Raw genomic sequence first — 13,953 nt, 5'->3', positions numbered from 1 at the left:
TGGCACACTATACACTATGCACTCATGCACTATGTACTTATGCACTTACACACTCAACAGGATAGTATATGTATGTAGTGTTGTCCCAAATGGCACACTAATGTGTTTTTACTAAGCGGAAATTCAAACCGTTTTCCTGATGACGTTTGACGGTTGCCAAATCAGTGAAATAAATGACCGAATTATCAGATAATACCTGCCGTGTGTATTGCCGCATTCACCAGCGGGAGGCGCTAAAATCACTCTCGTAGGAGAATTTTGCTTTCACCATCCAAAATAAATAAAGTTATTCAACATGTGCGTCTGATAGCTCCGCCCCTTCCGCTACGTAAGCAAACCTGCGGTCGTTGAGTGCGTGAAGTGTCCATCATTACACACTTCATTTTAGCGGCTGAATGAGTGCATCATCCGGGTAATTAAAGTGCTCTTATTATTTTTAGAGTTTTCAGTGTGAACACACTACTTACACGTATGCGATTTGGGACACAGCTCAAGTTCCTGGAGAACTGCAGCGCAGCAGAGTTTAGAATCCACCCTGCTTCAACATTACCTGTAGCATTCTAACAAGCCCTAATTAGTTTGATCAGGTGTGTTTAATTAGAGTTACAGCTTAAAGTCCCGGTCACACTGCACTTTTCTCCCTATAGACTTCCATTCATACGCATGTGAGTACTGCAGACCTGGAATGATAGCTCACGAGACAAATTTCATAATTCGCAGCATTGGAAAGTTCAAGCTTGGAGAACGCTGAATGCGAAATCACATCATGTGATTGCTTGAGACCAATCAAAGATCAAAACATGACCTCTCTGGCTTGCTTTTTCAATTTCTAATTATTTTGTCTAATTCCACTACTCACTTTGTTTAATTCCACTTCGCAGTGCAGAATATAGCATGCTTAAACATTAGTGTGCAGACCTTACTGTGCAGACCTGTAATATGTAAGATAATATTTATATCTGCTGATTTTTTAATTTTGTTAAACATTTTCTGTTATTTATTTGTTTGGTGCCAAAACAATAAAATTAATTTGTCTGAAAAAATTCATATTACATACTATTAATGTGTATGCAGTATAATGCTGTGATTTCTAACACTACAATACAGTAATTAACTCTACACAGTTTCCAGTTAGTTACCACTGCTGCTCTATTACAGTAATTAACTGGCAACACTGTTGCCAGCTACTCACTGTATTGGTTCAGTTACAGTAAATAACTGGCAACACTGTTGCCAGCCACTCACTGTAATGGTTCAGTTACAGTAGAAAACTGGCAACACTGTTGCCAGCCACTCACTGTAATGGTTCAGTTACAGTAATTAACTGGCAACACTGTTGCAAGTTACTTACTGTAACCGAACTTTTACAGTGAGTAGCTGGCAACAGTGTTGCCAGTATTCTACTGTAAAAAACCCCGGTAAGGTCTAACAGTGTAGATCACCAGACACCCACATGAAAATATACTTTAATAATTTATAGTAAATACTATAGTGTTTATTTTTATTTTAATCATGCTGACACTCACACCCTATATATACTGTATATATATTGGGGTGAGGAAGTGGCGCAGTTGGTAGCGCTGTCGCCTCACACCAAGAAGGTCGCTGGTTCGCTGGCGTTTCTGTGTGAAGTTTGCATGTTCTCCCTGCCTTCGCGTGGGTTTCCTCCGGGTGCTCCGGTTTCCCCCACAGTCCAAAGACATGCGGTGCAGGTGAATTGGGTAGGCTAAATTGTCCGTAGCGTATAAGTGTGTGTGTGAATGTGCGTGTGGATGTTTCCCAGAGATGGGTTGCGGCTGGAAGGGCATCCGCTGCATAAAAAACTTGCTGGATAAGTTGGCGGTTAATTCCGCTGTGGCAACCCCAGATTAATAAAGGGACTAAGCCGACATGTGGGGGAAACCGGAGCACCCGGAGGAAACCCACGCGAAGGCAGGGAGAACATGCAAACTCCACACAGAAACGCCAGCGAACCAGCGACCCAGCGACCTTCTTGCTGTGCGCTATCAACTTATCAAGCAAGTTTTTCTCATGAAAAAGTTTAAATTCTTCACATCTTGGTGTATCCGTTAAGCATTTTATGCAATATTCCAAAATACGCATAAAAATAGGTAGATAGAAACCGCTAATGACAAACATTTTAATAGTACTGTTAACATGCTCTTTGCATGATCTTTGCCAAGATTCAACAATTAAATCAGCACTTTTTTTCATTGCTCAGAAAAATCGTAAGGTAACTTACAGCATCTGTCACAATAAAAGCATCATATAAAACTCTGGACTAGAACCAGCAGTGTGCACTGGCTTACTAAGCTCTGACATTTAGCCAAGTGATCTAAACAAATTCCTTTGAATCTTGGCTCAGTGAGATAATAATGGTTGGTAAGAGAAAAATAGATGTGTGTGTGTGTGTGTGTGTGTGTGTGTGTGTGTGTGTGTGTGTGTGTGTGTGTGTGTGTGTGTGTGTGTGTGTGTGTGTGTGTGTGTGCGTGTGTGTGTGTGTGTGTGTTTGTGTGGCAAGAAAGCTGAGATCCATGCAACTCATGTTCTCCTTTTTTTTCTCTCTCAGATGAGAGATGAAGACGAGAAAGGTGACATTTGGAATTTGAATGTCACAAACCGGAGAAAAATGGCCCTTTGTCGAACGCTTGAGATAAATTGATCTGATAAGGACATCACTGCATGCATTAGTGGTCTTTAGGCAGGCATTTAGTGTGTCTGAGACGAAGTGGAGGAGTAGGAAAAGGAAGCGCTGGGGTTAAGGCTAAGATCACATTGCCCAGACAGGTCTTGGAAATGTCAAGGTGCAATTTACAAATTGATTCCAGCGACAATAGAAAGTCAATGGAGAGGCGCAAGTGGATCTGCGAGCCACAGAACGCAAAAGAGAGCTCATCTGCTCCGTTACTTGCAACTCTTTATGCTTTATTCAGCCTAACTAAATGTAATCTCTAAGCTAAAAGGATGGATCGTGTCTAGGGTGTCAATGCAGCACAATTGCATCACTCAGATCGATGTAAAAAATGCTAAATTAAATGACAGGATTATTTTCCTGTGACCTTGATCTGATGAAGAGAACAAGAAAACAGCCAGACGCTCACACAGGCACACACATAAATACCGCTGCTGGCAGCACAAAGCCTTATCCTCTTTCTTTCTCTCTCTCTTTGAAGAGCCATTGAAGTGTTGAAGGTATAAAGAGAGAAACCTCAGAGGTTCGGCTCCACAGTGTCTATAAAATCAATAAGAGCACTCCACGCGGCAATGATAGCAACACAAACAGGGCGCTGGGCATTAACAGGCCTCTGTTACAGCGTACAATTACTGTTTACATAGCACTTTCCTTATACACTCACACACACACACACACCGATGTAGCCGCTTTAATCTGTGACTCCCTGAAGAAAGGAACGTAGAAAGCTACATTTTAGCCTGTATTTCTTATAAAGTAGAACTTTGCACTAAACAAAGAACAGAACTCTGACCTCGTCAGCAAAGCCACAATGTAGGGGACACTCTCACACACGCAGCTCAAAATCAGTCAGTAGCTACCAGTATTGTATTCCAGTCAGAACTGATTTTAAGAATAAGTGTTTTACCATACAGTTCAGCCCTGGAGTTTGAAATGAGGCAGCGAACAGGATGCAGAATTTTAATTTGAAATACACAAATTAATTAGAATTCACAGAATTATTGAGAATTGAAACTCCTACAACTCCAAATTTAAGTAGAAATGCAAACTTGAAGCAGTTTTGTTAATGTTATCAAAAGGCTAAAAATATTGCAAAAGTAAGTAAACTTACTTTATAGGCTGAATTTAAACAAAGTCCCTTTAAGACTAGTCATTTCACTCAGCGGTCATCTTTGGAACGCCTCTCAGGCAGTATGATGGGCAGTCTGTTTAATTATGAAAACAATACATTTTGCAAAACTGCTCTTCAAGCTTATGACTGAATTTTATATTAGGAATTACCATTAAATTTAAACCACAACTGTGTCTTTAGTTTCATTTCTAAACTGGTGGTGGATGAGGAGATTCCACCCAATGTGTGAAGTGCTTTGAGTGCCCAGAAAAGCTCTATATTAATGTAAGGTTTTATTATCGTTATTATTATTATTGTTGTTATTATTATTATTATTATTATTATTATTATTATTATTATTATTATTATTTTTAAACATCTGAATTATACAAAACTCACGTCTGGTCTGAGACCCTCTCCCAGAGTATCATCGGCCTATAGCGATCAATGATGGGCTCCTGTACTAAAAGGCGGGCTTTATTTGCTGTATAGCTATTGATGATTGGCTCCTAAACTTAACGGCGAGCTTTATTCGCCACACTGTCTATTACACTTTTCCCCATTCAAAACGATATGAGAGACATGTCTTGTGAATTCTATAACACAGGATCAAAACTTTCATTATAAATATGAAATTCTGACAGTCAGAATCAGAAATAGTTAAAGTACTAAAATGTATATCACACATAATTGCATGTAAGGCTGTGCAATTAATCAAAAAATCTATTTGGATTTTAATTTTGGCCTCTAATGATTATGGAAAAACAATGATCAAGATAAAACAAATATTGCCTATATCCTGCTCCCTTTCCACTAGTCCACATTTGTTCCCGATTCGTTTCTCTACAAAAGCAAAGTTTTACGTTGAAATAAGTAAAATCCTTTTACGTCAGCTCTACGTCAAATTCCTTGTGTAATGTGCTTGATTTGGTGAAGTGTATTAGATTTAGTCATGTTTTGTAAAAAAGCTAACTTGTTCTGTTCTGTCCTGTGCACACGTTCAGCCTCAGAAAGAAGCAAAACATACAAACGTTAAGCTGTCTTCAACTAAAGCTGAATGCCTAAAGCAGGGGTGCCCAAACGTTTTCATAAGAAGGACCAAAAGCCAAATATTATTGACTGCCAAGGGTCGAAGGTAATTATACTAAGCTATATTACATTAAAGCTGCTATACCTGATTTATTTAATAATAATTAAAAAAATAAATAGAAAATATTACTTTGCGCTGTATTAACTAATGCAGTATAATTTGTTTATTATAACTTATTACAATAAAAATACAAGCATATGTTTACAGCACAGTGGACTTCAATGCTAAATACACTAGTCAAGCAGAATCAGCTTTTGTCTCCATTTGCTCACTGATGTCTCTGCATTGTGCTCTATCCATCGGGTGACAGTATGTGCATTTAAAAAAAAAATCTAATTTATTGAATTGAAATGTTTCATTTCCATTAGCTTTTTGAAGCTTAGCAATAAAATAAACAAACAAATTAGAAATGACAGTCTCTAAACTGTCCCCATCTTTCTTCCTCTCTTGTAAGATGGGATGGTAGGCCAAATCAAAGGTTACCATGAACCTCTAGTTTGGGCATCTCTGGCTTAAAGGGTCAAACACAAGCAAAATTGTGCCAAAAAACAGCACTTAATGATTATTCACATATACCTTGTTTGTTATATCATCCATTAGCATAAATAGTCCCATAAAATCGGATCAGTATGGCTTTTAAAGAGATAGTGGTCTATTTTCCAGCATATTAAATTAATTAATTAAAATAAATCAAACAAATTTGAGCACATTTTTAAATCATTTTAAATAACTGACATTCTAATATTGACCAAAATAATCATGAATATGTTTTTTTTTTTTTTTCCATAATCAAGCAGCCCTACATATGAGTTAAATGAAATCAATATGGGAAATATTTCCTGGCTACTATTTATTTTTCATCTAATGTTTATTTGACTGTATATCAAGTACCAAAATGGTTTAAGTCTCATCTCAACTATGATAACCAGTTCACAATGTCCAACATCTGAATGGATTACGCACACTTTATCCACTTACATTTTGACCAATAACAGGCATTAAAAAATAAATGTAAAAAAAAAAAAACACTGATATCTGAGGAAGAGGAGGTTAAAAAGCCCTTGTAGAACACTTAAACACCACTCTGGACTGATTAGAGGAGAGCTTGAGAACACTGCTATCTTCTAGTGATCTGATACCCATTTTAAAGTCTCTCTTGGTGCGAGCTGACAGTTGAGCATGATTGGCAAGAGCAGCCCGTCAAGCATCAGCGCAAAAAGGTGGTTTTAACCAAGGGCTTATTACAGACCTGCACTTAAATAGAGACTGGTTTTACAAAGGGGGGTCAAACAGGCATTCAAGATTCTGCTATGGGTAGAGGAGGAAAGAAGACAGGAGATTGCATGATAAGCTCATTCAGAATACAGGCTTCTTTAAAATGGATTTTTAAGAGCTTTGAAGAGTTCTGCAATGAATACCCTGCGAAAAAAAAAAAATTCTACTTCATGCGGAAAAAGGGAAACGTTGAAATGTAAAGCAGTTTAGTTCAAGTACAAGTAGGAAAGAGCAAGGTTATTTTTAAAATGGCAGAACAACAGATGCATTTCTTGCGAGGTCATGTTTAGGATCATCTCTGCATGAATACTAATCACATCTTCAATGTTAATCACAAGGAGGCTTTGTGTTGGAGTGAACTGCAAACTTTTAATTTACATTATAGGTTCATATTGGACATGACTGTATCCCAATCTATTTCCTAAATTGTGATGGTTTAAACTGACAAAACAGTGACCTGTTAAATAACTGCTTTCCATCTCAGCTCGGGTGAAATAGGGATGACTCATAACTGGGAAAAAAAGTTTTAAATGCCGTGCAAGCCAACTCAGATGGTTTGAGTGTTTTCTCTCTATCTTCTGCACATCACATCCCACACAAATATGCTCCCTCCCTCTCTCTTTTAACAACACACAGATATAACATGGGAGTCACTTGTTCTTGTAATGTTCATATTCAAAATGCTGCCATTTGACTAATTTCTGTGTGAATTACTGCTGCAATCTGTGAGCGTAAACAAAAGATGAGTTAGAGGCACGTGCAGGAAGGAAAGTTGCGTTAAAAAAAGCAATCCACTCATTAGATGCAATTATATTAGATTAGCATTAGATTAGCAATGTTACAATGCAGAACAATTAGTTAAACTAAAACAATATATATATATATATATATATATATATATATATATATATATATATATATATATATATATATATATATATATATATATATATATATTTTTTTTTTTTTTTTTTTTTTTTACTATTTAAACAAAACTATCTAACTAACTATTTTTGTAAATAATATAAATTCAGATGACGTCACTTTCCGTCCCTTTTCTGAAGTTACTGGGAAAAAATTTAAAAGTTTTACAGGACAAAATGCAATTTTGAGGTGAGATGGTAATTTTTATTTATTTATTTATTTTTAAGTTTATCTGGCAATTTAGTCTTGATGGCTACATGAACTTGGCAAGCTGCCCTTACTAAAAGCGTTGAATGTGAGGCTTGTCTCAAGTCTTTCTGGGATGGCGCAATGACTGCTGCTTATGTGCTTTAATGATGATTGACATGACTGATTGATTAAGCTCCTCCTAAACCTATTCTATTTTCTATGTGATAAAACTGGCAAATAGCTTTTGACAATCGTGCCAATTGTACTTTCTCAATATTACAACTATGTGAGCAATTCCAGCATTTTAGATGTGACTGCGCAGTAAAAACCTTAACATAAATTCACATCGAAAGTATATGTTAACATTATATGAAAACATCTATTTATATTTTTCAGAACAACTGACCACAGAGTTATAGGACCAGAAAAATATCAATCTGTAAACATTTTCATAATTTAAATGAGGAAAATAAACATGCGTTATGTATGTGACCAAAATAATATGCAAGTTTGAAGTATACAATATAATTCGTAGAAATTATGTGAATTAAACAAACAAAAAATTATGCTAATTAAAAGGCTAAGAGTTTTCTCTCTATAGAACAAAAATGACTGATTTTATATTATTTAATATTTTTTTCATTTATGAAGAAAAAGTGACATTTATGGATGTGATATCTCTCATTATGAATGTGACAGTTGTGAAATTGCCACTTGTGTGACTTTGGTAAATCAAATATAATAGTTTGAAAAGATTGACAGAGACATTTTTGAGTAGTTCTAAAGTACTGTAAAATACTTGCTTATGCAAAAAAACTTTGAAACAGTTTCCATATTTTGGTGAAAACTTTTTTTTTTTTATGGCACGGTTGACATTTGCATGGAATTGCTCATGTACCTTTTATAAGTACATAAAGAAAAATGTATGACATTAAAATCACATCTTTGAGGTCACTGTCATCAGCAGTTTCTCTCGGAACAAGATTTGACAAAAACTACTTTTAATGCATTTCTACAGTACCCATAAAGGCTGAACTATATGGGACAGTGTCACGATTTTGAAATATTATATATATATATATATATATATATATATATATATATATATATATATATATATATATATATATATATATATATATTCAGTATGAATGCATTTGATTGTAGGTTAGTTGAGGATGTGTTTTAAACAAAATGCCACTTTGGCATTTGGCACATTGGCTATTACAAAAAAGTTGTCAAATAATAAGAATATGTGAAAAACTATATTTTCACAAAATCAGCTAGAACATTATAATTATGCGATGATGAAATAAAAAAAAACTATTTTATATAATTTAAAACTCCAACAACAACAACAACAACTCTCTTTATACTTGACCTTGATTCACAGTCATTGAGATAAGTTGTACAATCTTAAAGTAATAGAAAAATATGGGAACATGATAGCAGTGTTAAGAAACACATCTCAGAATAATAATAATAATAATAATAATAATAATAATAATAATAATAATAATATTTTTTAAAAATCTGCAACATTGCAGATTCAGTTTCAACATTGTCCCGGTCCCTGTGTGATGTTAAGTAAGCCTGCAGAACTGCAAAGTGTTATTGAACAACGTTTATAATTTCCCTGCACTGACCTGCAAATCAAAACAAATAATATTTTTCTAGCTAATCTGTGAGTGCACTTGTCACTATCCAAAATAAACCGCATACACTCTAACCAAACTGCACAGCAAAATACGACTTTAGTCTCCTTTGCAAACAATACGCATTGCATAAGCATGCACCGTATACCATATGAGTGTAGGCAATATGTTATGATTTTATAAACCTATTCATTATTCCATTATAACTCACCTTGGTTTGGATGCCCGGGGTCCGACAACATCAATCCCGGTAAAGCAAACATGAAGAGAAACCTTTGAAAAGTCATTTTTATATCCATTTGTGCACGTAAGTCACTAAAGAAAAAAGTCCACGACAAAATATCCTGTGACAATGTTCAATTAACTGTTGTAAACGATTTTGCGTGTCAACCACCTCGTTCCCCGCACCGCGAAAACGCGGATAGAGAGCGACTGAAATGCCAGCCCATTACGCGCACAACTACCGGCGGCACTTGAAAAAAAAACTTACAGAATTTACCCCATGAATAGGGTTGAGACTGTGAGATGAGTTTTCGCTAACGCTGTCTGGTTGTCAGCACTTGAAATAACGAACTAGACTAAGTGTTGTATCCAGTCCTCAATAGCCATTAACGCGCTTTCCCCTGCTCTATACGTTAACTCGCTCTTCTCTCCTTGACTGTATATACCGTCGACGCGAGTCCGTTCAGTATCACGCGCTTAAACTTGTCGAATGAGTCTCGTGCACGCAGACAAATCCGGCACGAGCCTCAGCGACGCTTTATTCTCTGGCGCGCGAAACGCGATCTTGAGGTTGGAAAGCCCAAGAGTTTTGAGGATGTAGACAGAAGACCAGCTCGTCAGCACTAGAGGGTGTTCGTTTCCTCTCTGTGTTGTGCCGTCCCGTGGTTCTGTCAAGGCTAGGGAAGTCCGGCTTGCTTATTTAAAACATGTCACATAACAGTCTGCCTCTTCTATTAGGACTGGAACAGTTATGCATTGTTGTTTGCTCAATTGTTGCCAAAATGACAGACGACAGCTGTAATTCTTTTTACTTTTATAAGAGATTCAAACGTTTGTTAAAGTACAGTTATTTTAGTTCATAACAATGCAGGCTTTTCATGTATAACACAAAATATGCCACCCACATTGTGTAGTTTGTTACATACGATTGTAAACAGCTTCTATTAAAACGTATTGTTATATCTTACTTTTGAATGGAAACCATGACTTGTCTTTAATTAATTTCCCATGTCACTTGAAGCAAGGTATGGTTGCACTGTATTTCGCGAGGAACAAACCTAAGGTAATTGACTTTTAAGACTGACTGGGAATCCACACAGGCACAGCTCACAGTGTAGAGTGATGCAGTCATGTCAAAAACTGCATAAGTGTGTTTACCTTTGCAGTTCAGTTATTTTAGTTTGTCTTTATGGAACAAAAAGAGGAAAAAAATATATGCTTGTCATACTCTGTAATTTTTTAGAGCAAATCTAAAGACAGGAAAAAATAAAGTAAACTTAAAAGTTTATATATATATATATATATATATATATATATATATATATATATATATATGGTATTTTTAAATATATATTTAAAAATACCATTTTAGAGCAGTAAACACAATACCGTCAAACCGTGATATTTTTATCCAAGGTTATACCGTCAGAATTTTATACTGGCCCATGCCTAGTTGACAACTTGTCCACTGCCAATACAATCTGAATATTCTTAAAAGGCACTCTAAAAGTTTAAAGAATAAATAATTGCTTATGGTTTTGCCAAAAATGTTCATTATCTTGATATATTGAATTACTGAATATAGGCACATCTAAATGAGACCTATCTTTTCAGTGCTCATAATCCACGCATTTCCATAACCCCCCACTTACCGACATGCACACTTATTTGGTTATACATATATAAAAATTCTGAATGTCAAAAAAACGTTTTCCATTACCCAGATATAAGGTATGTCCTAATAAAGCACCATCAACTAGGGTTAGTATAAGGGTCATACCCATTTCGTTACACAATTCTGTGTCCTCAAAACCCCCCTACATTAAGCGAGCAAGCACACACACACCTATATCTCATCCCTTATTTTACTCAGAAATGTAAATCCCTATGTAATGTGTATTTATTTACCGCATTTATTATGTATGGCCTTGCTCCCAAAGTGCTTCACAATCACAAGGAGGGTCTCTTCACACCACCACCAGTGTGCTGCATCCACTTGGATGATGCCACAGCAGCCACAGGACAACAGCGTCAATGCGCTCACCACACACAGGTTATAGATGGAGTGAAAAAACAATGATAGAGCCAATTTGTTGGATGGGGATAATGGGAGGCCATGATGGGTAAGAGCCGATGGAGTGAATTTGACCGGGGTTACACCCTTAATCTTTATGAGAAGTGCCATTGGAACTTTTTATGACCACAGAAAGTCAGGACCTTGGTTTAACATCTCATCTGAAAGACGGTGCTCACTGACAGTATGGTTTCCCCTTCACTGTACTGGGGCATTAGGACTCACACAGACCACAGATTGAGCGCACACTTCTGACCTTACTAACACCACTTCCAACAGCAACCTAGTTTTCCCATGTGGTATCACATCAAGGTACTGACCAGACTCAGCCCTGATTAGCTTCAGTAAGTAACCAGTCTTGGTCTATAAGGTGACATGGCTGGGGCTATATCTTTATATTTTACACATTATTCAGTATTATTAAAAACACCAATCGAGACACCAATGGCAAATTGTGGTCTTCCTCTGACAATCTACTGCAATTTTGAGAACAGAAAATGTAATAGTCAGATATAACATTTGATTAGTTCTTATTCAGCACTGCATAATCAGCAGGAGAGAAAATAAAATCCCAGGTACATAAATAACATCAAAACAGCAGTAACTGTTTCATAAAATGGTAAATTGTAAAGAAAATAACAGCAAGTCTTCCAGTTTTTATATCGCAGTCCACGCACGCAATACTGCTTAACTGCTTATTGCATATTACAGTTAGAGTCACAGTAAAGCAGTGCTGCTACTTTTCTGTTCTTGTTCACTATTAAGTCAGGTGACATATACACAGGGCAACTGTGCAGATATATGAGCCGATTTATTTGTTGTGGTCTGGATCCTATTGCTTACTGATGTCCTGCTTGTGAGAGTCCACAGTGTATCTGCTTGTCATGCTTGTGCAATTCAGACATCTAACCGGCGTCTAATGGTCTCAGATGTGAAAATAACTCTCTCCTTCCCCCCCTCATATCCCCTACATGCAATCCATTCAGGATGGTTATTTTTGTGCAGCCATTTTAAAGGTCACCCGATGCCATCATGCATACACAATATGCTGAATGTAATTTATTGATTGACTGGAGACTTGAGGTTTTGAGGGAAACGGATTTTAATATAGGAGCTCACTTGATTTAGATTATGCTGGCTAAGCAGTAGTAATGCACAGTGTGTCAACATCCGATATGTAGGCAAGAAAGCAGATGTCAGGGTAAAGTATACAAGTCATAACTCTGCAGAAGTTTTTCACTTCTACTAAGTAAAATATCACAAAAATGTATCTGGAATTTGATACAATAAAATAATAAAATCCAGTAAGAAATCAATGTAAAGGTTTACAATTTTCGGCTATTAAATAATAAATATGTAATATATAACAATTTTTTTTTTTTTTTTTTTTGGCAATGCTATTTTGGTGAACAAAATCTATTTTTTTTCTTATAGAATAGGCAAAACAAAATTAAATTCAGAATTTATTCACTTTGAAGGGACAGTTTACTCAAATTAGAAAATTCTGCAATTATTTACACACCTCATGTACTCATTTTACTTGATGGTAAACAATGGTTACCAGTTTATAACATTATTTAAAATATCTTCATAAAATCAAAACACTTGAAAAAAAAAACAAAAAAAAAAAACTAAATATAAAGAAATATACAAATCCATTTAGAAATCTAAAGCATGAATCAAAAATACATCAAACTAAATAGTATAATCAAAACACAATTCAAAAATATGTAAATCCAATTCGTAAATTCAAAACACCTTTCAAAATTATGCAAATTTAATTCCAAAATTCAAAACATGATTCAAAGATACACAAATTCAATTCGTGAATTCAAAACACCATTCAAAAGTACACAAATCCACTTTGTTAATTCAAAACACGATTCAAAAGTACACAAATGCAATGGGTAATTTCAAAACATAATTGGAAGATACATAAATCCAATTCAGAAATTCAAAACACCATTCAAAAGTGCATAAATCCAGTGTGTAGATTCAAAAAATGATTCAAAACTATGGAAATTCAATTCGGAAATTCAAAACACGATTTAAAGATACGCAAATCTAATTCTGAAATTCAAAACATGATTCAAAAGTACACAAATCCAATTCATGGATTTAAAACATGAATAAAAAAATACACAAATTTAATTCATTTGGTGAAAATATTTATCATTTTACTTGTGAATTCACAAATTATGTGTTTCCGAATTGACAGATTAGATTTATTTACAGTACTCACCTCATTTACTCATTTTGCTCTTTAACACAACCATTGGCTTAAACAATATTTGTTTTTCCTACAATAAAAGTCAATAGTTACCAGTTTATAGCATTCTTCAAAATATCTTCATTTGTGTTTGACAGAAAAAATTAACTCCTAAATGTTTAATAAGACTTTATTCACCTGCAAACACAAATGAACATATCTGTATTATTTTCTCATAATTTACGGTCCTTTTAGTAAAGGCTGTGTTGCTACTGTGAAAGCACAAGCATATTAATGTAACCACTATATTATTTGTGCTGCACCTGATCCTATTTATGGTAATGTATTCCTCATTTTATTTAAAACAGCTTCTCTGACCAAATTGATTCACAATTGCGTTAAAAAGAGAATGAGAAAATAAATAAAATTATAAAAATAACAGTTAAAGCAGTTACCATAACCACACATACATACACAACTATTAAAGATTTGAACTAATCGAAATAAAATAA

The 13,953-nt window shown here is 35.3% G+C and overlaps 1 protein-coding gene across 4 annotated transcripts in view; it reads right to left on the bottom strand.

The window, feature by feature from the left end:
• epha6 (eph receptor A6) overlaps positions 1-9,805 on the bottom strand; it is a 237,470-nt gene extending 227,665 nt beyond the window's left edge. For all 4 annotated transcript variants that reach the window (XR_015476684.1, XM_087237326.1, XM_087237327.1 and 1 more), the window contains exon 1: positions 9,148-9,805. Coding sequence is in view for 3 of the 4 variants with exons in the window: in XM_087237326.1 (XP_087093452.1) it covers positions 9,148-9,235 (88 nt within the window). In the remaining variant the exon portion in view is untranslated. The remainder of the gene's footprint in view (positions 1-9,147) is intronic.
• Between the last annotated feature and the right edge of the window lie 4,148 nt (positions 9,806-13,953).

The sequence above is a fragment of the Danio rerio genome, chromosome 1, assembly GCF_052040795.2.
Source record: "Danio rerio strain M-AB ecotype USA chromosome 1, GRCz13ab, whole genome shotgun sequence".
NCBI classification, from domain to species: domain Eukaryota; kingdom Metazoa; phylum Chordata; class Actinopteri; order Cypriniformes; family Danionidae; genus Danio; species Danio rerio.
Note: the sequence above shows the minus strand (reverse complement) of the source record. Positions and strands in the feature narration are given on the sequence as shown.